The 27,862-nt window shown below is 51.4% G+C and overlaps 1 protein-coding gene across 7 annotated transcripts in view; it reads left to right on the forward strand.

Moving 5' to 3' along the window:
* The window catches only part of SLCO2B1 (solute carrier organic anion transporter family member 2B1), a 156,020-nt gene that overhangs the window by 107,939 nt on the left and 20,219 nt on the right, over positions 1–27,862 (forward strand). For 3 of the 7 annotated variants that reach the window (XM_061380856.1, XM_061380859.1, XM_061380854.1), the window contains exons 2-7: positions 8,267–8,397; positions 9,444–9,581; positions 11,433–11,595; positions 15,418–15,651; positions 15,885–15,983; positions 18,493–18,683. In XM_061380856.1, coding sequence (XP_061236840.1) covers positions 8,267–8,397; positions 9,444–9,581; positions 11,433–11,595; positions 15,418–15,651; positions 15,885–15,983; positions 18,493–18,683 — 956 coding nt within the window. Of the gene's footprint in view, positions 1–3,387; positions 3,736–8,266; positions 8,398–9,443; positions 9,582–11,432; positions 11,596–15,417; positions 15,652–15,884; positions 15,984–18,492; positions 18,684–27,862 lie in introns of those variants that run through there. The other 4 variants (XM_061380861.1, XM_061380855.1, XM_061380857.1 and 1 more) reach the window with 3 other exon arrangements.

Raw genomic sequence — 27,862 nt, forward strand, 5'->3', positions numbered from 1 at the left:
GGGAACTGAACCAGGAGGGGGAGTGGTGGTGGAGGGAGAGGGAGCTGGCGTGGGCTGCAGGAGCTAGGCGGGGAAGCCAGCAGGCTGAGGGAGCCCAAGGAAATCTAGGAGGTAGGAAGGGCTGGAGGTGGGGTTGACCATGAGGCTGGCCTCCTCCTATAAACACTTTTGGAGGGAGGTACCTGCCATCATTGTGACAGATACATTGCCCAGTGTCTGCTGCTGTGAATATTTGCCTCCCCAGGCTCAGGCTGTGGGTGTGTGAGTGCTGGAGGTTGGTAGGTTTTCCAGAAACATCCAGACTCCTTTGTGACACTGCTCTGTCACCTTAACCTTGGCATCTGAACATGGTTCCAGGATGGGTTCCTCCTTTCGCTCTGTAGGGCATATATGCGATGGATCTTCTCACTTTCCAAGCCAAGTTTGCCCACATGTGGCTTTTCTTTCCTTCTCTCCACACGTGCCTTCCAGATGGAGAGCCAGAGGACTGGCTTTGGCCCATGTCCTCTCATGGGCTTTCCTGGAGCCCGTGGCCCCCTAGGCCTCTTTCTCTGGGAGCTCCCCTACCAGCCCAGACTCACATATGGCTGAGCTCACCATTACCCTACAATCCCACCTTCCATGGCAGTACACCCAGACCAAAAGCTGTGCCTCTCCCCACTCCCCACTCCCCTGCCCCCAGGGCTCCTTGGCTTCCTGCACTCCCCACCCACCTGCTTTTTCAGCAAATCCTGTCCATCCCACCTCCCGGCTGTGGTTCATCAGCTCATTACTCTGCATCCCTACAGCCCCTACCTGGCCCAGGCGTCATGACCATCTGCTCCACTTCTCCTTACTCCTGCCTTCTCCCTGGTCCCGGCCCACAACCTGACCTCTCCAACTCTCCCCCAAATGGCACAGAGGTTTTCATAGGAGGCCAAGTTATACCTCATCCCTGAGCCCAGGATGAAGCCCAGCCCTCCAGCCTGGCATTCAAGGGCAGTCATAGACTGGCCACTCCAGCCTCACCTCCCCACCTTGACCCCAGAGCTCCTATCCTCCTGGACTACTTGTTTCCTGAGCAGTCTTTGCACTTTCATACTTCTGCCCTTTACTCTGATGTTTCTTCCCTGAGGAAGCCTTCCAGAACTTTCCAATGTAGGTTAGAGCCTCTTCACTATGTTTCTAAAGTCTTGGAACTCCTTATGTCACATAGTGAGCACGTGCTGTGGTTCTGTGTTAGATGTTTGCCCTGTCACCACACACACACACACACACACCCTCATAGCTCTCTGAGGGCAGGGAGCTGCTTGCTTCCAAAACCACAGTCACCTGTCTTATGGAGCTGTCAGCATGTGTGGAACCTTCATTCTTACTCCTAGAAGAAGCAGAGACCAGCTGTGTCCCCCACCGTGGTGACCCTGGGCAAGTCATGGCCTTTTCTGGTCTTGTTGCCTCACCCAGCCCTGGCTTCCTGTCCCGCAGCACTCCGCAGTTCCCAGGGGTGCTGTGGGTCACAGACAGGGATGCCCACAGGCAAGTGTAAAGGGTCCTGGAGCAAGCCAGATGAGCTCAAAGAGGCTCTCACAGGGCAAACTGCCACATGAAAGGCCAGCGTCTGAGACCAGCTGTTTCCATATGGGAAAGCAGGCCCAAAGTGGCCAGATCTGCTAATCTTTCAAGAAAAAACAAAAAGTGGGGGTTTTGTGTGAAATTTCCTGACTTTTAAATGCTGGCAACTAGCTTAAAAACACTCAGTGAGCCAGTGTTGTTGCATTGTTCAAGCCAAATGAAAACAGCTAGGAGTCAGATGCGCCTCCAGGCAGGACTGCCATCCACCGCACAATTCCAGAGGGCACCCTTCACCTCACGGTGCACAGCTCACACAGCTGCACAGAGGGCCTTTGTCCAGGGCCTCCGTGTTGTAACCATTGTCCTGTATTATCTCTCTGCCAGTTCCTCTGACGGCCCAGGCAAAGTGTGTGTGGTGGCAGGTTTCCGGGAGAGGCCTTACCTTCTCTCTTTTTGGAATTTAAGATATTTATTTTCTTGGCTGTGCTGGATCTTAGTTGCGGCACATGGGAAATCTCTGATCTTCAGTTGCAGCATACAAACCTTTCGTCGGAGGCGTGCGGGATTTAGCTCCCCTGAGGTCATGGAATGGAATGCAGCAGGTGATTATGGAGCACAGAGGGAGGGCGAGGAGACAGCAGAGGGAGGCTTCCTTAGGGGTCTGTGTCTCTTCAGGGACCAGGGGGAGGTGAGAGAGTAATACCGAGGATGGGTGCCCCTGGAGGACAGTAAGTTCTGAGGCCTGGTGACCGGGCCTGGAGACAGCGCCCAGGTGCGTCTGGGGCAAACGCAGACAAAACTGACACTGTGTGTCATCCTGGACCTGACAAAGGACGTTGCCTCTGTGACCCTCATACAGGCTTAAGAGGCCAGGCTCATTATTTCTACTTTGCAGAGGCTCAGAGAGCTGCTGGCCCAAGACCACACTGGGTCTGAGTGACCCTAGGTCATACTCTCTCTGCCGAGGGACAGGCTGGAATATTCTGGAGAGAAAGTGCCTTTTTCTTGTCCTTCCTTGGTCCGAGCCCTCCTGCTCCATCCTCAGGATGTGAGAACCCTCCCAGGCTCTCTTGGCATTCCTCAGCTCGTCCCTCCTCAAAGTTCAAATCTGGGCCTTTTTTACAAGTCCCAAGTTTTCACTGCACTCAGGTCCCCTAGACTAGGGGCCGTGTCCTTCTCACCACATTTCTCCGTCCAGCCTTGAACTGACCAATGAACTGACTAAGTGACTGATAAGCTAAAAAATCAGCTGGTAGAACTGTTCCCATACAACCACCTTTGGCAATTCCCTGGAGGGAAGCCAGGCCAGAATCATAAATGGCTACAGGGGGAGTATTTTTCGTAGGTTCTAAGGCCATCATTGGTAGCCACCATTTCATAGTTGCTGTTAGGGGCCCAAGAGTCAAACAGGTCTGAGCTCCAGTCTAGGCTTTGCTGTTTACCAGTCCCCGGACCTGGACAGGCCCCTCCCCTCTCTGTGCTTCAGTTTCCTGAAGTCACGGAGTCACAGCAGCTACCTCAATGTTTTGCTTGGCAGATGGGTGAGTGTGCCCAGTGCAGCACATAGGGTAGCCTCAAGGGGAGACAGTGAGCCTCTTCCATCAGGGGGTGACGGTGAGCCAGAGAGCTGGGTCTCCAGCCCCTATCTCCGTGGCCCTTCTGGGTGGAAATTTCTCCTGGTTCCCAGGTTCTAGATACAGCAATGCTCTTGCTGTCCCAAAGCAATTATGGAGGTAGGCAGGGTGTTTGTACCTGACAGCGAAGGAAACAATGCTCACTGAGCATCTACTATGCGTCGTGTCCGTGCTGGCTCTCGTATGTTAGTGACACAACCTGTTGATAAGGCAAAGTCTGTTTTTTACCAAGATAAGGGCCAACACACCTCTTGAAGTTTTGGCAGTGTCTCAGAATGGGGAGGAAAGATCAATAGCATTGAGCAAGAATCATGATACAACAGTCCAGGGTTTGTTGGCAGAAACATCAGGGTAAGGATTTCCCAGGTAGAGATTCAAAGAATCAGAGGTGCTCACCCTGCTGACAGTTTTTATTGAACAGTTGCTCCGTCTTTCCAGAAGTTTCTGTAATGAAAAATCAAGCAGTTTGCTGGGGCTGCTCAATCTAAGAAAAGTAAGAAGAAAATTGCTATGAAGACAGTGGAGAAGCAAAGTCAAGTTAATGTCATTGGTAAGGTGTTTTGGGGCTTTTAGGGTCCTCGCTGAATGTGAAGGGAAGGTTCAGGTTCTCAGTGGGCTCTCTCGGCAGTGAGAAGTAGGGGTTGCCGTCCCTGCATTGAGGATGAGGATCCCAGCTGGAGGATTTAAACCTGTGCAACTGCCTGCACGTCTATGAGTGTGCACTGCAAGAAGGAACCCAGGTCCTCGGTCTTGTGGTTGACTGGGGCTTAGACAGGAGGGAGAGAGATAATCTGGAGATGGATGATGGCACTGTCAGAGGAAGAAGTTCACGTGGAGGAGCCAGCTGCATGTGGAAGGGTTCAGTTGGGCCTGTAGCCTCAGAGGTGCTTGAAGATTTCAGGAGAGGGGAAGATTGGCCCTCAGGGGGCCTATGGTGTGCCAGGTCTGAGCCAGGCACCGGAGATGCCTTATCTCCCTGAGTAGATGCTATATCCTCACTTTACAGAAGAGACAAGCTAATCGAGGGCACATCCATGCTCCACAGAGGCCAGTGGCTGGGCTGGGGTTCAGACCCAGGTCTGGGGACTTTGCAACCTTTGTGTGTGTGTGTGTGTGTGTGTGCGTGTGTGTGCGTGCTAGGTCGCTTCATTCGATTCCAGCGCTTTGTGACCCCCATGGACTGTAGCCCATCAGGTTCCTCTGTCCATGGATTCTCCAGGCAAGAATACTGGAGGGGGGTTGCCATGCCCTTCTCCAGGGGATCTTCCCAACCCGGGGATTGAACGCGCGTCTCTTACATCTCCTGCACTGGCAGGCGGGTTCTTTACCACTAGCACCACTTGGGAAGCCCCTTGAAATGTCTACTCAGTCCCATATCTGCCTGAGATTTGCTGTTTATAGCTGGGAGGTGGCTGGAGGAGGCAGATCCCAGAGTCTTTAAAGAAAACAGAACAGGCAGAGAAAAGCGGCCCTTCCTGTCAGGCTGCTCTCTGAATCTCAGCCCTCATCTCCCAGACTCAAATTCCTGGCCCTGGAGGGGGTTTGGCCGTGGCCAGGACACTCTGCCTTGTAGACATCTGGAGTGTCTGAACTGAAGGTCTCTGGTTGACAGAATTTCAGGGCAACTGCAATTGCCCTGAATTTCTGAGGGCAATTTCTGAGTCAGTTTCTGAATTGACTGACTTTCTGAGCAATTCCAGAACAGTAGGTGATCAACTGACAAACCTGAACAGACAAGTCTCCTAAAGGACAGTGGACCAGTAGACCAGTGACTCAGCAGCGCACAGACATGAGTGTGCCTGTGCGCACGGCCAGCCGTGTGACCCACCGACAGGCACACAGACCCCTTGCCCGCCAGCTCTGGGGCTGTAGGAGCTAGGCCTTGGAACCACCTGGCCTACCTGGGGCCCCCAACCCTGGCTGCCCAACTGGGAGAGGAAGAAGCTGTAATTTTCTCCTGGGGCCTGGCTCCCTGCCTCTCCCCTCATTCCTACAGGGCCCCTGGGCTCAGCCCAGGTACACTCCCTCAGCTGCCCTCTCTCCTGCAGAGCTGGCCCTTGAAAAAGCCTTCAAAGGATGGTAAGGACCTCCGAGACAGCAGGTGAGGTGTACCTACAGCCCTGGACTCAGGACTTTCCTTCCAGGGGAAGCTCTACTCCTTATCGAGGCATCGGACTCTCTGCTGCCAGCCCCTCTATAGAAGACTCCAGCCCACAGGAAGGGCTCAAAGTGGACTGACAACCAGTCTGACCAGCCCTGTTCAGTGACCAACTGGCCACTCAACACTCTGACTGGCAGCTGCTCTCAGAACCCAGTGGTACGGGGCCAGGGCTTCTGCTCCCCCACCCCTCCCCCACTCCAGAGGCTCATTACTACAGACTGAGTCACAGGAGTGTGGAAAGTTCTGATCTGGTCCATTGACCTTTTGTCCTCAATCTTACCCATGCACTGGGCTTCTTTCAGACCTGGGGATCCACATTAGTGACTTCTGCCCTCCCAACCTCAGCTCCCACTCCATCATCTGGTTGGCCTGCCCCTTGGGAGGCAGGCACTGCTGCCTTTCAGGTGGCCTGGCTAGGACTGGCTGGGCCAAGACAGAGAAGAATGTTGTGCTTCTACCCCTCATTTAATCTGTACAAGTGGTGCAGAGCAGCATGAGGTTAACACGTGGACTTGAGGTCCTGTACTAGTGTGAACCAGCAGAGCTAGTTACCTGTGAACCTCGGTGTCCCCATCAGAAGCACAGAGCTCATGAATGCACCAAAGGCATGGAGCTGTGGAGAGCTTCACGAGCACTTACCATGTTGGCCAAAAAGTTCGTTCGGACTTGTCCGTGAATGGATGGGCCCGAACGAACTTTTTGGCCAACTCACAGAATGTGCATGCAAGACTTTATGCACAGTATTTATGTTATTATGGGTGACTGGGCTCTGCTTGTGAGAGGAACTGGAGTTCGGAAATTGTCCTGTCAGTCTCCTCTGGTTGAGTTTGCTTGGAACCCCCTTACTTTCTCTTCTTCAAAGTGATGTGCACGGAGCGTTACCTCCACTTCCCCCTCCTAGGCCAATCCCTCATCTCCTCCCTGTCAGGTGTCACTTTTACTTCAGTGTCTCCTTGTTTCCTCTGAGTGTTCGTACCCATTAAAGGGATTCCTCCCCAGCCACACACGCTTCCATTGCCTCAGCCAAATTACTCAAGCTATTTGAATAGATACTTTTCCAAAGATATGGCCAATAAGCAATGAAAAGATGCTCAACAGCATTAGTCATTAGGGAAACACAAATCAAAACCACATGAGATATCATTTCACACCCATGAGAACGGTTGTAATCAAAGAGACAGATGATACATATCAGTGAGAATGTGGAGAAATTGGAACCATCACCCACTGCTAGCAATGGGTGTTGGATGGTATTAGAAAACAGTTTGGCAGATACTCCAAAAGTGAAACAGAGTTACCCTGTTGATCAGGAATCCAACTCCTGGCTGTATACTCAAGAGAACTGAGCATATGTATCTACACGAAAGTTGCTATATGAATGTTCACTGGACCTGAAACAACCCAAATATCCATCAACAGATAAATGGATAAACTAAATGTAATTGTATGTATTTATATATATATATAATATACATACACTGGAGTATTATTTCAGTCATTAAAAGGAATGGAGCACAGATACAAGCTACAACATGGATAAGCCTTGAAATATTAGGCTAAGTAAAAGAAGCCAGTCACAAAATATCACATGTATGATTTCCTCTATGTGAATGCATTTGAAATATCCAGAATAAGCAAACTCAGAGAGCCAGAAAATAGATCAGTGGTTGCCAGGAGCTGGAGGGATAGAGGAATGGGGAATGACTGCTCATGGGTGCAGGATTTCTTACTGGGGTGGTGAAAGTATTCTGGAATTAGAGAGTGGTGATACTATATTACTAATTAGATAGTATGCAACTAATTAGATAGTCATGACTTTTTGAATATACTAAAACCATTGAGTTATATACTCTGAAAGGATAGATTTTATGGTATATGAATTATATCTCAATTTTTAAAGATTTCTTAGGCTCCCAGGTACCTTGTGTGAGGAGTACAAAACCCTCGCTGGTGGCGGCTGCAGGCTTCCTTATCCCTCTGGCTGAGCTGGTCTTCTAGGTCTAGAGATGTCGTGATGGGGCCCACACCCCTTCCCGAGGTCAGGAGAGTCCTCAGGGCAGCTTTCAGGCTCCATAAGGAGCTTGTTGAATGAGGGGAAATTCCTGTCATGTTGAGAGACATTTGAGACAATGGAGAGGCTTCCGCAGGAAGCAGGGCCCCAGGAGGGGAGGAAAGTCCTAGAAGTCTGGGCTGCCTGAGGTGCAGGTGGTTGTCCTCTAAATAGAGAGGTGGAGCCTCCCAAGGCTGGGCTTCCAGGCTCCTCACTGAGATTAAACCTCAGGAAACCCTGAAAGATGCCTCTGAAAGGGCTGCAGTGAGTGGGAGACTGACAAGGTTACCATGGTTACCGTGGGTCATGGGACCATGATTTGGGCATTGGACTGGTGAGTTCTGTGATTATATGCTGTGTAGTGCCCTGTGGAAGTATTGCTATCTATTCCAAACTACCCGTAGGAAAACCCTGTATGCCCTGACTTTGGACCAAGCCTTGACCATGCACGGGGCCCTAGACCTCTGATCTTAGACTAATCCAGACAAACCCTGACCCAGAGTTAGCCTCCAGGAACACTGGACGTCTCACAGATACAGGCCCCAGGAGGGTAGGGCTATGCATTTTTACACTAGCGCCAGAGCTAAAAGGATGTGTGACGGCATCAGCAGCTTCTCGCTAGAAGGAAGCTTTATGCTGGGAATGGAATGAAGAGGTGAATAGGTGGTCCCAGTGGGATCTGGCCAGCTTAGGCACATGGAGCACACACATACCCTCTGAGGAAGGGCTGCTTCAGCTCCTGAGACGCAGGAAAGCTGTCGGTGTTTGACTCAGATTCTCACCAACCCAAGAAACACCTTGGGTTGCCTGGTCAGAGTCATTCTCTGAGATTCCATCTCCACTCTCACCCTCTGGCTTTCTGTCCCACAGGGCCAGTGGGTGAGGAGCTCCAGGTGCCAGACAAGGACACCAAGGCCATGGTGGGCACAGAAGACACACCTGGAAGCAAAGCCAGCCCAAATCCTCAAAAGTTACGGCCAAGTGTGTTCCACAGCATCAAGGTACCTCTCGGGACCTGGGAGGAGAAGGGTCATCTGAGCTCGACAGAGCAGGCTCTGCCACTTACAGGCTGTTAAATGCCAAGCAAGGCGCTGCCTTTCCCTGAGCCTCAGTTTCCTCATCTGTAGAACGGGTGATCGTGATCTCTAGAAGCACGTAGCTTAATTTCAGGCACATGTTCTTTCCTTCCGGAGAGGCTCTTCTGTGGGCACTGGGGGACCAGTCTTCTTGGCGCCAATTTTTCTAGGGGGAAAGAGAAGGACCCCAGGGATCCTGAACCTGTGTGAATACTGGGAGCAATGGCTCAACCAAGGGCGGCCGTAAACAACCAAATCTGTGCCAGCACCTACACGGTGCCAGGCCCTGTGCCAGGGGCCATTCCACACAGTCTTATTTAGCTCTCACAGTAACCTGGGGAAGCAGGGGTGTCATCCTTGTTACACAGATGAGGAAACCGAAACTTAGAACAGACATTCTATTTTTAAGCTCCAGCATAAACACCCTATTTTTAATTCTGTGAGACACGTTTTTCTCTTGGGAATTCGATCAGGTTTTCAGGAGGGCTGCAGGCAGGCAGGATGTTTGCGTGGGGCTGAGTGAGGTGAGAGTGTAGCTTGGGGGTTCGCTGTGTGCAGGTGGTCTCCCAGGGAAGTTCAGGTGAGGACTGGGTGGGGTGGGGCGAGGTGAGATCTGGGGAGCTTCCTGGGGACAGGAGGGGTTCTAGTCCAGCCTGGGAGACCTCTGGGGACAGAGGGGCTCCCACCATCCTTGGCCCCATGCAGACTCTACTCTCAGTCCTGTAGATTTCAAGTCTCCCCCAGACCCCCGGGGTACCCAGGACAGCTTTCCTATTTTTCAGGCCTGTGAGAATCCATGCACTACCCCAATAATACTTTCTCTCCTCTTGCCCTGGACTCTCTTTCCCTTCCTCTCTCTGCTCCTGCTCCTCCTGTATGTCTGTCTCCTCTGACTCTGTTCCTCCCTTTCTCTGTCTCTGTCTCTCTGCATCCTCCCCAACAACTGTCTCTACCTGCGGCCCCTCCGCCAGTTCTTCGTCCTGTGCCACAGCCTGCTGCAGCTGGCACAGCTCATGATCTCCGGCTACCTCAAGAGCTCCATCTCCACGGTGGAGAAGCGCTTCGGCCTCTCCAGTCAGACCTCGGGGCTGCTGGCCGCCTTCAATGAGGTACTGGCCCTGGCAGCACAGCCACGGTGCAGGGGGAGGGGGTGGGGAATTGAGGGAGATTCTCACCTCCACTCCCCCTCTCTCACGGCCCTAATGTAAACCCTTCCCCTAGTGCCACGTGCAACCCCATCACAGCTCCTTCCGATCCCACCCTTGAGGAGCGGGGCTCTCTGCTGGGGTTCACGGAGGATTTTAGAGCTAGTCAGGGTCCCCATTACCCGCACCTCCCCACCATTCTCCTTTTGGTTACTTCACCTTTTCAGGCACCTGACAATTGTCTGGCCCAGGAAGGAATCAGAGGAAGCCAACTTAACAGTAGGGAGAGAGGTTTAAGTGAGATCAAAGGCAAAACTTTGGGGACCTTAGGGTAGAGAAGGGAGCAGATGATACTAGACTGTGGAGTTGCTGCCGGATCCACAGGCCTCTGCCTCTGGGCTGACAGCCCAGCCACGAGGCCTGGACAAGCTCCTCTGGGTGGATTTGGAGACCAGAGTTCATCTGTGCCCAGCCCCTCCCCCACCAGATGTTTTCCGCCTTGGAGAAGGCTGTTGTCCAGAGAACACTCTCTCCCCACCCCTCAAGATTTCTGTGAAATTGTCTCTCCCTAGGGTGATGTGTCACATTCCTCCCAACCCCAAGGCCCATGGTCTCCACTCACTCCCCAGACTCTCCTTATCACCCCACTCCCAGATGTCAGAGATGGGGAAGAATGTCTTTACTGTCATTATGCAGTTGTGGGACCTCGGACAAGTCACTCCCTGACTCTAGGTCTCAGTGTCCCATCTAAAAAATGGAGAGTGACTGTCCCTCCCAGGATCAGTCCTCCCAAGGCCCCTCTGCTGATACTGCCCCACTCCATCAGCAAAGAACCGGGGTTCACGGGTACGTTCCCCACCCACAGTCACAACCAGGAAGCAGCAGGGTGGAGCACACACACCCCAGCTTCTGACAGCGGAGCCTGCCCTGCCCTGCCAGCTCTCCAGTCCCCTCCAGCACCCACATCCAAGGATTTTAATTCTAAGGCTTGAAATACCAGCCTTAGTCCTGTGGCTTTAGACTTTTTTTGTGCTTAGTCGCTTAGTCGTGTCTGACCTTTTGTGACCACATGGACTGTAGCCTGCCAGGCTCCTCTATCCATGGGGATTCTCCGAGCAAGAATACTGGAGTGGGTTGCCATGCCCACCTCCAGGGGATCTTCCCAACCCAGGGATCAAACCCAGGTCTCCCGTACTGCAGGTGGATTCTTTACCATCTGAGCCACCAGGGAAGCACTAAACAAGACAGAAGTTCTGATTCGGGGTTAGGACACATGGGCATATCTACTCTGTGCTGTGCTCAGTCATGTCCAACTCTTCGGACTGTAGCCCGCCAGGCAACTCTGTCCATGGAATTTTCCAGGCAAGAATACTGCAGTGGGTTGCCATTTTCTATTTTAAGGGATCTTCTTGACGTAGGGAATCGAACCAGGGTCTCCCATGTCTCCTGCATTGGCAGGCAGATTCTTTTTCACAGCGCCACCTGAGAGACCCAGACTTCATTTATTTCCCATTCATGACACTCCAGAAGCTCAAATCCCTGTCCTTGACTGTCCTACTACCCGTGTTTTAACATGGGATCCAACCCACACTCTAGAATGAAATTGAACTTCTAGCCCTGTCCATGCTGCTCTTATTTCTGTCCTCTATTGGAGCAGTAAGTAGAACACATCCTAGGAGGACCCAGAATCTGTGTTTTTAACAGGGACCCAAATGATTCTTATTCAACCATTCTGCAGAAGGTAACACTGAGATTGGTGATTGAGACAAGGATGCCCTCTGCTCTACTTTCATGGGTCCTCTCATCCCTTTGCAGGTGGGGAACACAGCCCTGATCGTGTTTGTGAGCTATTTCGGCAGCCGGGTACATCGGCCCCGCCTGATCGGGTGTGGAGCCATCCTTGTGACCCTGGCGGGCATACTCATGACTGTCCCGCACTTCATCTCAGAGCCATACCGCTACGACCGCACCAGCCCTGGTAAGAACAGGAGGGGCTGGGCTGAGGGTGGACATGAGTTGCCACATTACTGTACACAGGGTCCACTCCCAGGCTTCCAGTGGTCAAGATGGGTCCAGCTTCCCAGAACACCTATAGTCCCCCACACCCCACCCCACTGCCTCCTTCAGCTTCAGCCCGGATGAGTCCTTCTGGCAGCCCTGGGCAGTGGTGACAGGGGGGTAGTCCTGGGGCAGAAAGCCGAGGCCCTCTGGGTTTCTCTTGAGGTGAGGGCCTGCTTGTATGGTGCTGCTTTTTTTTTTTTTTTTTTTGAGGTGGAGGTGGATTTAGGTCCTGGTCTGTGTGGGTCCTCAAGAAATATTTGTGGAATAATAATAACAGTATCACACACCACTTACTAGGTACCACTGTTCTAAGCACTTAATGTGTACTGATGCATTTAATTTACACAAGAAGTCAAAGCATTGATGAAAGAATGAATGAATGAAAGAACAAACAAAAACATGAAAGAATTTTAGATGGAATAGTGAAGCCCCTGTTTAGCCCAGAGGGATTTTGTTGAGAGTCAACTTGACAGATGGATGCCTGTACCTTGGAGAAGGACTCAAGCAGTCTTCCCTGTCCCATCCATCTCTCCACCCATTCACTCATCTACCCATCCATCCACCTTCCCATCCTATCCATCTACGCATCCACGTACATACCCATCCACTCATCAATTCATCCATCTGCCTACCCACCTACCCATCCATCTGCCTACCCATCCACCCATCCACCCACCTATGCATCTACCCATCCACCCATCTACCCATCCACCCAACCATCCATCCACCCATCCACCTACATATCTACCCATCGATTCATCCACCCATCTACTTATCCATCCACCTACTTATCCTCCCCTCCATTACCCCTTCTACCCTCTCTGCCCATCTGTCCATCTGGTGGTCCACCCAAGAAAACACTTGTGCTTCCTACTTTGTGCTGGACCCTCTTGAGCGGCTCAGTCCTTGCCCTCTGGGAGCTCCCAGTCTGGCAGAGAAAACAGAGACAAACAATACCTCCCTTCCCCCCACCCAGTGTATCAACTGTGAGGAAGGAAGAACTGGGCAGAAGAAGCCCAGGGAAGGAGCCCACAGCCCAGCCTGGCATCATGGAAGGCTTCCCAGGGGAGGAGAGCTGTCAGAAAGCATCCTTTCTCCCTTGTCCTCCCATCAGCTCAGACCCCAGAGCTCCTACTCTGTGCCAGGTCCAGGGATGGAAAGATGGAGCAGATACAACCAGCCCTAAGAAGCTCTGAGGGAGCGTGGGTTGGTGTGAGCATGGGCAGCTCTGCTGCAGAGAGTCCAGCACAGGACAGCCAGGGGGAGCCGGTAGAGACCTGAGTAGAGGATGGACACTGGAGGCTGGAGTGAGCTGGAGGAGGTGGCATCTGACTGTGATGTAGAAAGAAAGTAGAGGAAGCTGCTCAGGCAATGGCTGGAAAGTAGGGGAAGTCCCAGAAGACAGCAGAGTGCTTCTCTAGCCTGAGTGGAGAACTGTCAAGAGGTCTGACTCAGATGCCAAAAAATTATGCTTACTTATATTTCCCCATCCAGAATTTTCATTTTAACAGAGTTTTTCCTGTGCAGGGTCACACACATTCTCCATCCTCACCACCATACAACATCCTTCTGCTCCTTATGGAATCCCAGGAAAACTTCTCCTGTCTGAGCCTCAGTCTCCAATGGGTGTCCATTGGAGCATCTGTCCAATGGGTGAACTGGACTTGGTGACCTCTAAGTACCCACCCTGAACTGACATACAAGGCTATTTCATTCACTCATTCCTCATCATTAATTAATTAATTATCATTAGGGTGGCTCAGATGGTAAAGAAACTGCCTGCAATGCAGGAGATCCAGGTTTGATTCCTGGGTTGGGAAGATCCTCTGGAGAAGGAAATGGCAACCCACTCCAGTATTCTTACCTGGAGAATTCCGTGGACAGAGGAGCCTAGCAGCCGACAGTCCATGGGGTGACAAAGAGTCGGACATGACTAAGGGACTAACACACATACACAGCATTCAAAAGATATCCTTGGGCTGCCCAGGTGGCACTGCTGCTGCTGCTGCTGCTAAGTCGCTTCAGTCGTGTCCGACTCTGTGCGACCCCAGAGACAGCAGCCCAACCAGGCTTCCCCGTCCCTGGGATTCTCCAGGCAAGAACACTGGAGTGGGTTGCCATTTCCTTCTCCAATGCATGAAAGTGAAAGTGAAAGTGAAGTTGCTCAGTCGTGTCCAACTCTTAGCAACCCCATGGACTGGAGCCCACCAGGCTCCTCCATCCATGGGATTTTCCAGGCAAGAGTGCTGGAGTGGGGTGCCATTGCCTTCTCCCAGGTGGCACTAGTTGGTAAGAATCCACCTGCCAATACAGGAGACTTAAGAGATGCAGGTACGATCCCTGGGTTGGGAAGATCTCTGGAGGAGGAAATGGCAACCCACTCCAATATTCTTGCCTGGAGAATCCCCATGGACAGAGGAGCCTGGTGGGCTATAGTCCATGGGGTTGCAGAGTCAGACATGACTGAAGCAACTTAGCACCCAGCACATTAATATTTATGTGCCAGGCCGTCTGCTGGGGACTCAGAGGTGGAAAAAAAAGACAGATCCCTATAATCACTTTCGTATCTAGTCAGCACTGTCACAGGCACCACTCACCACTCCTAACGCTTACAACCCTTTGAGCAGGTGTTATCATTATCCTATTTTATGAGTGAGGAAACTGAGTCTCAGAGAGGGAGGTACTTCCTCAAGGCCCACAACTAGTAGACATCCCCTGCTAGTCTGGCCCTAGAGCCTCTGCTCTGACCACTGAATTCTTCTGCTTGTAAGTTCCATATTTCTGTAGAACCTCCATTCTAGGAGGCTTGTTCGACAGATGAGGAAACTGAGGCCAGAGGGGCTGAGGTCCTCTGCCAAAGAAAGTCTCACCGTCTTCAACCCAGGCAATCTGGTTGAGGGTCCAAGTCCTTGAGCTGGGTTCACATGGCTTTTTCCAGCCCTAGAGAGTGTCTCACTGGGCTGGGTGGACATGGCTCAGAGACCCAGCTCCCAGAAAGGACTTGGCCAGCCACAGAGAGGAGGCCACTTCTCTACCCACATTTGGGGTAATAATAGTATGAGGGTCTTCTTAAGTTTGCTCACCAAATATTGGCGAGCTACAGGAAACAAATGTCTGGCACTAAATTAAGAAATTTCCCTTTATTGCACTCTACCTCTGCGTCCCGACCTGACACGGAGCCCTTCCCAGAATGAAGGCCTAAGGGCACCAGTGCCCTCCGCAGCCCAGACTCAGCACCCCTCCCTTTTTCAGCCCTGCCTTCAGCCCTGGCCTCGACCCTTACACTCTGTGAGCCAGGCATGCTGAACTCCTCAAGACCTTGGTTTCACATGTGCTGTGGCCTCTTTCTGGACCCCACCCCTGACCACCACCTTCCCTTTCTGGAAAATCTTGTTCGTTCTTTTCCACCCAGTTCACACCACCTCTTTGAGCTGTCCTACCCCACCCTCATTCAAGGTCCACCGTCGCCATGGCGCTTCCACATACCTCTGCTCAGAGATGTGGCATAGGGTGGGTTAAGAGCACGGACTCAGAACCGGACTGCCTGGGTTCCAATCCTGGCTCCACCCCTTGTTAGTTGCTGCCTGAGCATCAGTTTTTTCATCTGCAAAATGGGAGTAATGAGAGTACCCATCCCCTGGGTTTGTTGTGGGGGTCAGAGGGATTCAGAAGAGTTCTTCCCATCAGTAAGTGCTATATGAGTCTTAGCTATTGTCCTAATACTTTTATCATCTCTCAGCAGACATGCCACAAGACTTTGAGGCTTCCCTGTGCCTGCCCAGCACCAAGGCCCTAGCTTCAGCCTCATCCAACAGCAGCTGCTCTAGCTACACAGAGGCTCGGCACCTGGCTGTGGTGGGGATCATGTTCACAGCCCAGACCCTGCTTGGTGTGGGCGGGGTGCCCATTCAGCCCTTTGGCATCTCCTACATCGATGACTTTTCCCACAACAGCAACTCGCCCCTCTACCTCGGTGAGGATGTACCCCACACCTCGGGCTCTGAGGGGGGGCCAGGCTCAGGTCGGGCTAAGTACAAATCCCTGCCCTCTGCCCTCTGTGGCCACTAGAGGCCCAGAGGAGCCCTGGAGAGCTTCCCAGGCCTGAGCGGGGGAGAGGGGCTGCTCCTGCCCAGTGGAGGCTGAGCAGGCCCTGACCTGTGAAAGGAAGCTGGGCCAGAGGGCACTAACCCAGGCTTCCTGTCGCAGGTATCCTGTTTGCAGTGACCATGATGGGGCCGGGCATGGCCTATGGGCTGGGCAGCCTCATGTTGCGCCTTTACGTGGACATTGATCGAATGCCAGAAGGTGAGCTTCAGAGCACACAGTTGTCCCCAGGGCCACACAGACACAGTTGATCGACTGCTGGTCTCATAGGAGACACTGAACCAGAGGACCCAGCAACCCCACTGACCTGGGACATGCCTCTTAACCTCTCTGAGCCTCAGCTTCCCCATCTTTGAGATACTCTCTGCCCTGTCCATCTCCCAAAGCTGCAATCAGAATGCAGTGAGAATGTGGAGATAAGCCAGCAGTTGCCATCAGATGGAGAGTTGTAATTGTTGCCCCTGTTGTTATGAGTCTTCACCGAGTTCCACCCTGACTCCCCGCACCCCAGGCCCTCAGCCCTCTGCTCAGATACACTATGGGACAGACAGGGCCATGTATTCTCTTGGTCTCTTGGGTGCTCCCATCTTTATGGGGGACAGACTTCAGGACTCAGAGAGGACACTGGCATGATGGAGAGAATTTTGGAGCAGGACTCAGTAACTTGGGCCATCTCAGAGGGGAAATTCGGGGTGACCTCTAAGGACCTTTCAAGTTCTGACCACCTCAAAGCCTGGCCACCTACGCTGAGGGCACCATTTGGGGAAAAGGAGTCTCTAATCCAGGTGGTGGTCAGGGTGGGTCAAGGTGTGGAACTGAAGCTTGGTTCGAAGACAGTCAGGACGGGGGAGTGTTGGGGGTCTCAGAGCTCTGGTGTTCTGTGGGGAGTGAGAGTGGATTGTTTCTAGAACAGGTCACTGTGGCGTCTCAGCTGCCTGCTGGTCACGCCAAGCAGCTCCAGGCCCCCAGCTCTGCCTTCTGCATCCTGCTGCTCAGATGTCCCATCCCTCGCTTGGAGATTTTCCAGCAACCCTAGAAGCCTCAGGTGACACACACAAGAAGATGGACAGGCAGATTCTGCTTCTTGTTATCCAGCTTCTGCCCAAGGGTGCCTCTAGTCAGGATAGGTCTAGACAGCTCTGAACAGGAGTCACTAGGGGTGGCCCTGCCCCAATCCCCTTCCTTCTAGAAATCTGGGCCCAGGATCCCAGCTTGGACTCTAGTTACAATTCCATTCTCCCTTGATGAAACAGTCCTAAAAGTCAGGACTCAGTTTGCCAGACACACCCCAGTTCCGGAGAAGGGAGTATGTTTCTGGCTCTGTTGATATCCTGGTGGTGCTGACACCTTCACAGGCAGACATGGCGTTCCTGTGGACTGTGAACCAAGGTGCTGTCTCGCTATTCCTTCTGTCTCTCTGGGGGATTTCACTGGTTGGGTGGGTCACATCCACTGCAAGCCCAGACCAGTATGTGAGAAGCGGAAGATCTGAGATGGCTGTGCGTGAATTCCCACCAGCCTGGAACACAAGATGGGGGAATAATAAGTGGAGGAGGAAATTGCACAAAAGCCAACCCCACCCCCACTTTTACAGATGCATTTGCTGAGTGCTGACTGTGTCCTCTGGGCCCGGTTCCAGAGGCTCTCAGGACAAAGCATCTGGGAGCCAGCCCCACTCATGGGGTTGATGTTGTCACGCATCCATACTGTTAGAAAGTGTTTGCAGGTGCTGTGGCAGTTGAAGAAGGAGGTACCTAACTCAGCCTTGGGGTCAAGAGGTCTGATGGCAGAGGTGGGCACTCCAGTAGGGAGGCACATCTGGGACTGTTGTTGTTGTTTGGTCGTTAGGTTGTGCCCAATTCTTTTTCAATCCCATGGATTGTTGCCTGCCAGTCTCGCCTGGCCATGGGATTTCCCGGGCAAGAATACTGGAGTTGGTTGCCATTTCCTTCTCCAGGGGATCTTCCTGATCCAAGGATTGGGCCTGCATCTCCTGTGCCTCCTGCATTGGCAGGCAGATTCTTTACCCCTGAGCCACCAGGGAAGCCCATATCTGAGTTAATCTTGTCCTGATTATACCTAGATGGGGCTCAAAATCACCTAGGGAACTTGTTAAAGGTACAGATTCCTTGGCTACCTTTCCACCCCCTCCGGTGGCAGTTCTAAGTTGATCTTGGAAAAGGCTGAGTATTTTTGATAACACCCCTTGTGATTTTAACCATCATGCAGGTCTGAGAACCCCAAGAATCATTCTAGCCACCAGTTTAATAATAACAATCACAAAATAACAGTAAACAAAGAGCAGACACTGTGTCTATGTTCTATGTGCCAGCACTGTTCTAAGTGGTCTACACAGACTAGTTTCTATGATTCTCACATCAGCCTTATGATGTAGGTACTACTAGCATCTCTGCTTTTCAGGGGAAGAAACCAAGGCACAAAGAGGTTAAGTAACTTGCCCAAGGTCACACTATTTCCAAAGTCCATGACCTTAACCATGACACACACTGCCATAAAGTTGAGAAAGTTAAGGCCTAGGAAGGGTCAGGGACGTGCCCAAGGTCACACAAGACACAACTGGCAGAGCTACAACTGATACCCAGATCTCCCGACCCCGGCCCAGGTCGCGTCCTACTTCAGAGGCTGATCCGAGAATGGTGGCCAAGAAGCTATATACAGCCCATCCCGACCCTAACACCCTCTCTTCCAGGTGGCATCAACCTGACCTCGAAGGACCCCCGATGGGTGGGTGCCTGGTGGCTGGGCTTCCTCATCTCGGCTGGCACGGTGGCCCTGGCCGCCATCCCCTACTTCTTCTTCCCCAAGGAGATGCCCAAGGAGAAGCAAGAGCTTCGCTTCCGGCGAAAGGGCTTGGCAGTTTCAGACCCACCTGTCAGCAAGGTAAGCCCCTCCCTGTCCCACCCTAACCCAAGCTCCAACCACCACATGCTTGTCCTCCTGTATAACCTTCAACTCCATTCTCCTGGGCACAGCAAGTCACAGCTTCCAAAGCCATCTCCATAGAGCTCTGTCGCATTCCCCAGCATTCCTGCATGGTGCGTCTCCCCTGCCCCTTGCACAGCTGAGGGGATGGAGGGCCAGAGCCGGAAGTGACCCACCCAAGGAGATCTGGGTATCAGTTGTGGCTCTGCCAGTTGTGTCTTGTGTGACCTTGGGCACGTCCCTGACCCTTCCTGGGCCTTGACTTTCTCAACTTTATGGCAGTGCGTGTCATGGTTAAGTACCGCTGGGACCAGAACCCAAAGCCTATCTGAGCCCACGCCCCTTGCTCTAACCACTACCCTACTGCTTCTGCTTGTCGTTGAACGTGCTTAGTAGATTGTGAACATGCTTCAGCAGTGCTGAGAACTAGAAGGAGGTGGAGAGCTTACAGGAGGGTCTAGAAGACTTCTCTGAGGAGAGGGGGATTCCACTGGACTTTGAAGCCTGTGTGGAAGCATGGCAAGGAGAGGGAGGGCCATTCGAGGTGGGAAACAGCCTGGACAAAGGACTTGGCTCTAGAAATGACCATGGCCTTTTCAGGGACAGTGAGGGGACAAACAGGTATTGAGTGCCTCGCTGGGGACCAGGCATCAGGCTGGACTCTGGGGCTCAGCATGTGAGCCCCACCCTTAAAACAGGCATAGCCTAGTGAGGACAGAGTCTCTTTGATAAGTAACAACTGGCTGAGTGCTGCAAGGGGATCTCACTGAACCATTCTGCTCAGCTCATGGGGCAGGTGGTCTCTCCTCAAAGGACCCTACTGAGGCCCAGAAGGTGCAGGGATGTGCTCAAGGTCACATGTGACAGGAGAAGGCAGGACTATGTGAGTCCACTGGACAGAAGAGAGGATTCTGGGATAGGGTTCTCTACGTTTTCCAGGGACCCACAAAAACACGAGGCCCGAGAAATAATATGTTGGCTCTCAAATACAAAACAAAAATGACAAAATGGAAATGTGTTATAAAAGCTCAATTATATGTCATTAAAGTCAGCTTCATTCATTTTTCTTTAATACTCATACACATTTCATTATATTCACCACTCATTATATTCTGAAAATTTGTGGGTTAGATTTTCTCTTTTCCCAAGTCTGGGTGTATAAAGACAAATACTCCTATTTCACCTTTACACCTCACCTCCCACTCCCCACACGTAAACACATAAACAATACTTGAGTGACCAGATGTATGGGGCTGTTCCCACACTGATCAATTCTCTGCAACATCCGCTGGGTGTCCTACAACCTAACTCCATCCTGACTCTGTCCACCTGGAGACAGTATCAGATGCCACAGGGTAAGGCTCACTCCCACAAGACTGCCCCTGCTGCAGACGCCGCTCACGAGCAGGAGGCCCCTAAGTCACCTTCAACTTCTGTCTGACTTGGCTACAAATCAGAGTTTCCCACAATGCCCTCCTCGGATTTGATTATTTGTTGGAATGGCTAACAGAGCTCAGGGAAACACTTGTTTACCAGTTTATTACATAATAAAGTGAAAAAGTGAAGTCGCTTACTTGTGTCCAGCCCTTTGCGACCCCATGGACTGTAGCCTACCAGGCTCCTGCATCCATGGGATTTTCCAGGCAAGAGTACTGGAGTAGGTTGCCATTTCCTTCTCCAGGGGATCTTCCTGACTCAGGGATTGAACCCAGGTCTCCCGCATTGCAGGCAGACACTTTACCGTCTGAACCACCAGGGAAGTTCCCCACTACATAATAAAAGTGAAGTGAAGTGAAGTCACTCAGTCATGTCCGACTCTTTGTGACCCCATGGACTATAGCCTACCAGGCTCCTCTGTCCATGGGATTTTCCAGGCAATAGTACTGGAGTGGATTGCCATTTCCTTCTCCATAATAAAGGATATGATAAATGATACAGATAAACAGCCAGATAAAGAGATGCCTAGGGCGAGGTCTAGGAGGGTGCTGAGCACAGGAGCTCTGTGGAGTCCAGGTGCATCGCCTACCCGGCACGTGGCTGTGTTCACCAACCTGGAAACTCCCTGAACCCTATACTATTGGGATTTTTATAGAGGCTTCATCATGTCAGCATGATTGATTATTAAATCTATTTTCAGCTTCTCTCCCCTCTCTGCAGAATTAGGTTGCAGTGGTGGGCTGAAAGTTCCAAGCTTCCAATCATGGCTTGGTCTTTCTAGTGACCAGCCCTAACCTGGAGCCCAGTGGAATCACTTCATTAAAACAAACGATGTTCTTATCACCAGGAAATGCCAAGGCATTTAGGGGCTCGGTGTCAGATGCTCTTACCACTCAGGAAATTACAAAGCTCCAGGAGCTCTGGGTCAGGAACCGGGATCAAAGGCTAAATATTAGAACAAAAGATTTTCTTAGCACCCTTATTTACAGGAGTTTTAGGATCTCTATGCCAGGATTTTGAGAAACCACAAACAATCATAAATTAAGGAAGTTAGTTGTTGCTAAGTAATTCTAATTTCAAAGGGACAATTTATAAAAATCCTGTCAAATATTTTGCAGCAAGAATAATTCAATTTAATGTTGCAGGTTGGTGCATTTGAATACATTTGCCATAATGTGAGATAGTGTCTCCTTCTTAGAACAAGAAAGTCTGGGCTTAAGGCGAAGGGCTGAAAATGCCTCTGCCGGAAAAGCTGAGATTCAACCCCCAATCAGTCTGATACGGCACCCGCACCACTTTGTTGTCCACCCCCTGCTGCAGCAAAGGGTGTCTACATGGGGCTGGGGGACTAAAGAAAATTGATGTTGGGACAGCCAGCAGGGGCCAGAACAATTAAAGCCTTGCCTGCCAGCTTCAGGAGCAGCGGGTAGCCCTGGAGGGGGAGTCCTGTGGGCTTTATCACCAGGTGCTAGCACAGAAAGGATCGGAAGGCAAGGGAAGGTGTGCAGAGAGCAGCTGGGGGCAGGAAGATTGATGTGACAGCTATGGCGTTGGTCCAGGCAGGAACCGGTGCATTTGCAGTAAGGCAGGGTGTGGGGATGAGTCCAAAGATCCACGAAGGAGGGGAAACACATAAACCTGTATCCTGCTCTGCTATGGGTCAATCATCCCAGAGACAGCGAAGGGCTGATGCTGGCTCAGAGGCAGGGGGAGGCAGGCGTTGGAGAGAGATCAGTTTCAGGGAAAGGAAGAAGACAGCTTGGAACCACAGATGGTCCTTCCCGCTTCTGTCTAGCTTGGGCCAAAATATGAATGAGATGGAATTCCTGGAACTTGCAGAAGAGTTCTTAGAAGCAGGGATGATCACAGAAGAAGGGAAGGGACTGGTTACCAGTTATGGGTAATCTCCAAGTTGGGTACTAAATCTGAACAGAGAAGTGCTACTTGGGCCTGGGGTGGAATAGGTGGAAGAAGCAAGGGTGAGACTAGGCTAGGCTGGGCTCAGTCATGTGTCCTTGCTCAGTCATGTGACCTTGAGCAAGTCACTTCCCCATTCTGTTCTATTGTGTAAGACACTGGGTTTACATTCCTGAAGCAATGTCTTGTGTGTCTTGGATTCTGAGAACACACGATTCCTTGAGTCAAAGCTGCTGTGATGCAGAGATTCTCATTTTAAGAGCTATGTCTCTGTGATGCCTTGAAACCCTGGCTCCTAGGCTGTGAACCTGTCTGACTGTCTGGATTCATTCGTCAGCACATGGGGGATGGGGAGTGGTGAGGGAAGGGGGTGAGAGGTTCTGAAAAAAGAACCGAAGGCCGAGAACATGATGATCTGCTTCCAGCAGCTCTCAGGTAATAAATATTGAAGTGGGAGGAATTGTTCCCCCGCCTGCTGAGGCTGCCTCGGCTTGCAGTTGCTTGGGCTGGCCCAGTGTGCTCAGGCCACTGATGAGGTGGACGGACCATGAGGAAGGGCCCAATTAGGTGAAAGTCCAAGTGTTTTGACATGGTAGAGTATCTTTTGCAGAGAGTAGAAACAGGCAAGAGAAAATGAAGGGTCAAGGGGGAGGCTATTTCTGAAGTCCCTTCAAGCACCCCCTCACAGGGGTTCTCTAAATACCTTCCTAGAAGTAAATGCAGCTTTTACTGGTATCCAGGATGACTTTTCACTTTCATGCATTGGAGGAGGAAATGGCAACCCACTCCAGTGTTCTTGCCTGGAGAATCCCATGGACAGAGAAGCCTGGTGGGCTGCTGTCTATGGGGTCGCACAGAGTCGGACACGACTGAAATGACTTAGCAGCAGCAGCAGCAGGAGATGGTGGTAGGTAATAGAGAGGATTGTATGACCCAGAGAAGGTCTCTGGCCTCAGTCTCTCTGTCCATGCAATAGGCAGAAGACTGAACAAAGTCTGCTAGCTCTGGGAGGTTTAATAGTAACATGAATACTTTCACAGGGGGAGAGTGTGAAAGAAAGTCCCACAGCCCCTGCCTCAGGGAGCTCTCAGGTCGTGACAGCAGGCCAGGTGCGAGAGATGGAAGATGACTGAAACACAGCTGAGGTCTGAATGACAGAGTTCTCTGCCAGGGGGTAGGGGATGAACAGTCTCCACAGAGAAGACTATGAGGTGGGGGGTGGGGGAGGCCATATCCGTACAGGAGCGTCAGGAGCTCAGCTTCCCTCCCTTTGGCTCTGTCCATGTGTCTGTGACCTGAGAGCTTGGGTGGCTACACAGACATCTTTCTAGAAGGGAACTAGGATAGGCCTCACCTCTTTCAGGTCTCTGCTTCCCTGTCTTCAATTAGCCAGTTTCTAAGGTCCTGTCAAAGGCTCGGGGCTCCTGGCAGATGGCTCTGCAGGGCCCATGTAGTAAAGAGGTTTCCTAAGCATCCTAGCAGGTCATCTGGCCCCATATGGGCAGTGGCCATAGGATCCCATTCAGCCAGCAGCCCTCTTTGCTCTCCAGGCCCTTTGGCTCTTCTGAGCTGCCCTTGGTCCTGGGCCAGGGACTGAAATCAGATCCCCTGGGGACTGTAGGTCCGCACCCTCTGAGCACCACTTGCCTCTCTTTCCCAGGAGTCTCCATGTCTATTATTTTAGGGTATTTCCCAGAGTCTGGGATTCTATACTATCTGGTTTTAAAGTTCTAAGTTTATACTAGTTGTAGGCTCTCAAGTATTTGTGTTCTATTGCTTTAAGATTCTAGGCCTCATATGCTGTGTGACTCCCCAAATTCACTTTTCCAAGTAGCTACAGTTTTGGCCTAAGACTCTGTGCTCCCTCTTGCAGCCCCTGCTAGGTGCCAGGTGACATGGTCTTCCCTGTACCCAATGTCTCTCCTTAGCTGGCACTGCCTCCAGATCCCTCCCAGTTGGTTTAGGAGTCCTTCCCCTTCCCAAGTGACCCAGCTCTTGTGACTGCATCCTCACCCCACCTCATCCAGCTCAGCCGTCACTGCATCTTACAGACAGAGGGTTTGGGTCAAGATTGTGTCCAGAGCTTGGCCAGCAGCACTTCCCCCCGCACCAGTCTGTGAAAGGTCAGGGCTTGGCCCCAAAGGGCTGAAGACAGGCTTCTTCTCCCCGGCACGATACTGATCCGAGCTTCCTCAGTCATTGGGTATGGAAAGTCCCTTGGGGTGATCTGCTCTGTGGCTTTTAAACTGCACCCCATAGGACCCCAAGGTTGCCACCACAGGGAGACTGAAGAGAGGGGTTCCCCAGCAGGGCCAAGGACCTTCCTCCATTATACTCACACACTTTAATCAGACAAGTTCTACTTTTTGATGTTTTTATACCAGTCTTTTGGGTGAGATATAAATTGAGAAGGGGGTTCTATTGCAAAAACCACTTTTAACCAATTAAAAAAAAATTTTTTTAAAACACCGGCATAGTCCAACACCGCCAAATGATAGAGGAGACTGAGACTAAAGAAGGGAGCTGACTCTAGCTGATCTGGCCCAGGATGCAACATACAAGCATTTCCTTGGTGTCTGAGTCTACGGCCTCCCTCTGTGGCAGGGAGGAAGGCCAGCAGCAGCTTTGTCTGCACCATCCCAGCCTGCATGTGAATTCTAACTCTGTCACTTACTAATCTGAAATCTGTAAAATGGGAATAACCAGACCATCTACATCCGTGTGGAGGGGGTTGTAAAAGGAAATGAGATGAGGTTGTGAGGTGGGTGGTTCAATACCTAGCCTGCAGTCTCAGTAAACAGGAGTGCTTGTTCTTAGCATGGATCAGGCCAGCTCTTAAAAGGAAAAATGACTTTTTTTCTGCTATTCTTCTTAGATGCTTTTGTATATCCTACTTCCACTATATTCCATAAAAGGTTTAAAGGCTACTCACACCAAATACCTGTACAATACTGGTAAGAGAGTGGGAAATAGGCCAACTTGTATTGCCTACTCTGTTCTACGCCCTTTGTATTAATTAGCCCGTTTAATCCCTGTAACTTACCTATGAAATAGGTTCAGTTTTACCCCTATTTTGCACCCGAGGGTCTGAGTTGCAGAGAGATAAAATAACCTAGTAGAATTGCTAGTAAAAGGTGGAGCTGGGATTCAGGCTCAGAAAAGCTGTCGCAGGGCCTGTGCTGAGTCACTCAATCAAGACCAAGACACAGAAAGATAGAAATAACAGCAAAAGGTTATCAGAATGAGAGAGAAACAGAGACGAATTTAGATGCTATTATTGAAACACTCACTTGGTCCTAAGCTTTCTGGTAGCCACAAGGAAAAGAGACATGATCAGTTGCAAGAAACTCATGGATGTAAGAGAGCTGGGAGCACACCACCCTCCTCCCCCACCCCTCGCCCCATAGAATCTTAGATGCCCAGGAACTCTGCTAGAAAACACCATCTCCCTCCTGTGGGAGATAAGAAGTTGAATAGAAAACCCTAGAGGATACTCAGGAGAAGGCAATGGCATCCCACTCCAGTACTGTTGCCCGGAAAATCCCATGGATGGAGGAGCCTGGTAGGCTGCAGTCCATGGGGTCGCTAAGAGTCAGACACAACTGAGCGACTTTACTTTCACTTTCCACTTTCATGCATTGGAGAAGGAAATGGCAACCCACTCCAGTGTTCTTGCCTGGAGAATCCCATGGACGGAGAAGCCTGGTAGGCTGCAGTCCATGGAGTTGCACAGAGTCGGACACGACTGAAGCGACTTAGCAGCAGCAGCAGCAGCAGCAGCAGCAGCAGAGGATACTCAGTCTCCTCCTCTAAAACTTGGTGGTATTGGACTGTACCAGTGTTTTTAAAAACTGTTTTTTGCAGTAGAACCCCTTTCTCAATTTATATCTCACTCAAAGGACTGGTATAAAAACATGGAAAAGTGCAACTTGTCTGATTAAAGCATGTGTGTATGCATGTGTATGTGTGCGCACGCGAGTTTGTATGTGTATGTTTGTGTGTGCATGTGTGTGTGTCTGTGTGTGTACAAGTTGAGCAGCCATCCTGTGGCTGCTTCCCATGACCACGTGTGATGGCAGCTGAGGGCTGGCAGAGAGTTCCACATCACCCACTAGGGTCAGCACTGGCTCCACGGGGCTGGGGTCACAGTCCTGGCCCAGCGCCTTCGAGGAACCCAGCTTCCTCCGAGGACAGCTCCTGGCCTCTGCAGGCCCCGCAGGCAGCAGGTTCTCCCACGTGCTGGACCACACACAGCGTCCCCACTCCTGCGGGCTGCAGCAGTCAGCACACAGCCCAAGAGGGGAAGTTCGGACCAGATCCCAGACCTGCTGACCTGGGCAAACCACAGCCCACATGTGTCAATCTCTGAAGCCCGCTCTGAGCAAAGGCTCGATGATTCCTGTTTCTGGAGCCCGCTCTTAGTCAGGAGTCCTCAAAAACAAATGTGGGGAGGGAGGCGGAACTTCTGAAGGCCGCAGAGACAGGGACTGGAGGTCAGTGTTCCCAGTACCCACAGGAGAAAGCCCAAATCCCTCAGCCTGGCCCTCTGAACCGCCCCACTCTTGCCCTGAGAGGTTCTTTTCTTTCCCCCAAAGCTAACAGTGACTGTTTATTCATAAACTTGACAAGTGAACCCATCTGCTGTTACATTCATTTCTTGAGAGGATCAAAGGTGTTAGAAAAGTAAGTTTTAAAGAGTGTAAAGAATACTGAGACAATTTCTGATTGGCAAGCATTCTATTAAAATTGTTTCTGTGGAAGTGGGGGAGAATCTCTAATTGGTTTCCAGATATATTTGACAACCTATGGAGGGGAAAAAAGAGTAGTTTGTGAGTATTTCAAAAGAAATGGTGGTTCAGTGTTAAACCTGGCAGGTTTTTGTGTCTGGCCATTTCTTGTAACAAATAGAGGTTGATGGGGTGCTTTTCTGTGGTGATACTCTCACCATGGTCCTGAGAGGCTCTTAGCCACCATCAGGGTGGTTCCCCCACCTCCCACGCCCCTCTCTTCCCGCCATCACCCTTCTGCTAGTACTACACCTCTGCTTCAAATAACCTCTCCCTTCCTGTCGATCAGATCCCAGACCTCACCTCTCCCTGGATGCCCTCCGGACCACCCCCCCCAGCCCCTCCTGTCCCTCCCCTCCTGTCTCCAAACCCCAGAGGGCAAGATGGTGCTGGGGGTGGTAACGGAGACTGCTCTGCCAATTACTCCCCGGTGACACATGCCCTTTTGGGGGAGGCCCTCAGTTTCCTCTTCTGTGAAGTAGGTGCAATAATAATCCCTCCATCAGACTGTTGTGGGAATTAAATGACAGGGTGGATGTGAAAGTGCAGTGTAGACCACAGAGGGTGTGCACATGTCGCAGCAGATGTCACTGCGGCTTTTACTGTTTACTTGGGGTCAAGGAACCCCAGGCAAGGAACTCACAAGATGGTGCGTGTCTGAAGGATGGGCCTGCCCCACCCCCAATAGGAAGATTGGGAAGAAATCAATCTATCCCCACCCTCCTTACTCCCATTCCTGGGGCGGTACCCTCTCCCTCTGGGACCCAGGAACTTCCCTAGCTAGGCTAGGCCTGAGAATGGAGTAAGGAGAGTTTCTAATTCTCCTTAAGAGAAACTCCCATTCCTGGGGCGGTACCCTCTCTCTCTGGGACCCAGGAACTTCCCTAGCTAGGCTAGGCCTGAGAATGAAGTAAGGAGAGTTTCTAATTCTCCTTAAGAGAGCATGTCCAAAAGAAATATCAACATGAGTCACAAACATCGTTCTAAATGGTCTAG

The sequence above is a fragment of the Bos javanicus genome, chromosome 15, assembly GCF_032452875.1.
Source record: "Bos javanicus breed banteng chromosome 15, ARS-OSU_banteng_1.0, whole genome shotgun sequence".
NCBI classification, from domain to species: Eukaryota; Metazoa; Chordata; class Mammalia; order Artiodactyla; family Bovidae; genus Bos; species Bos javanicus.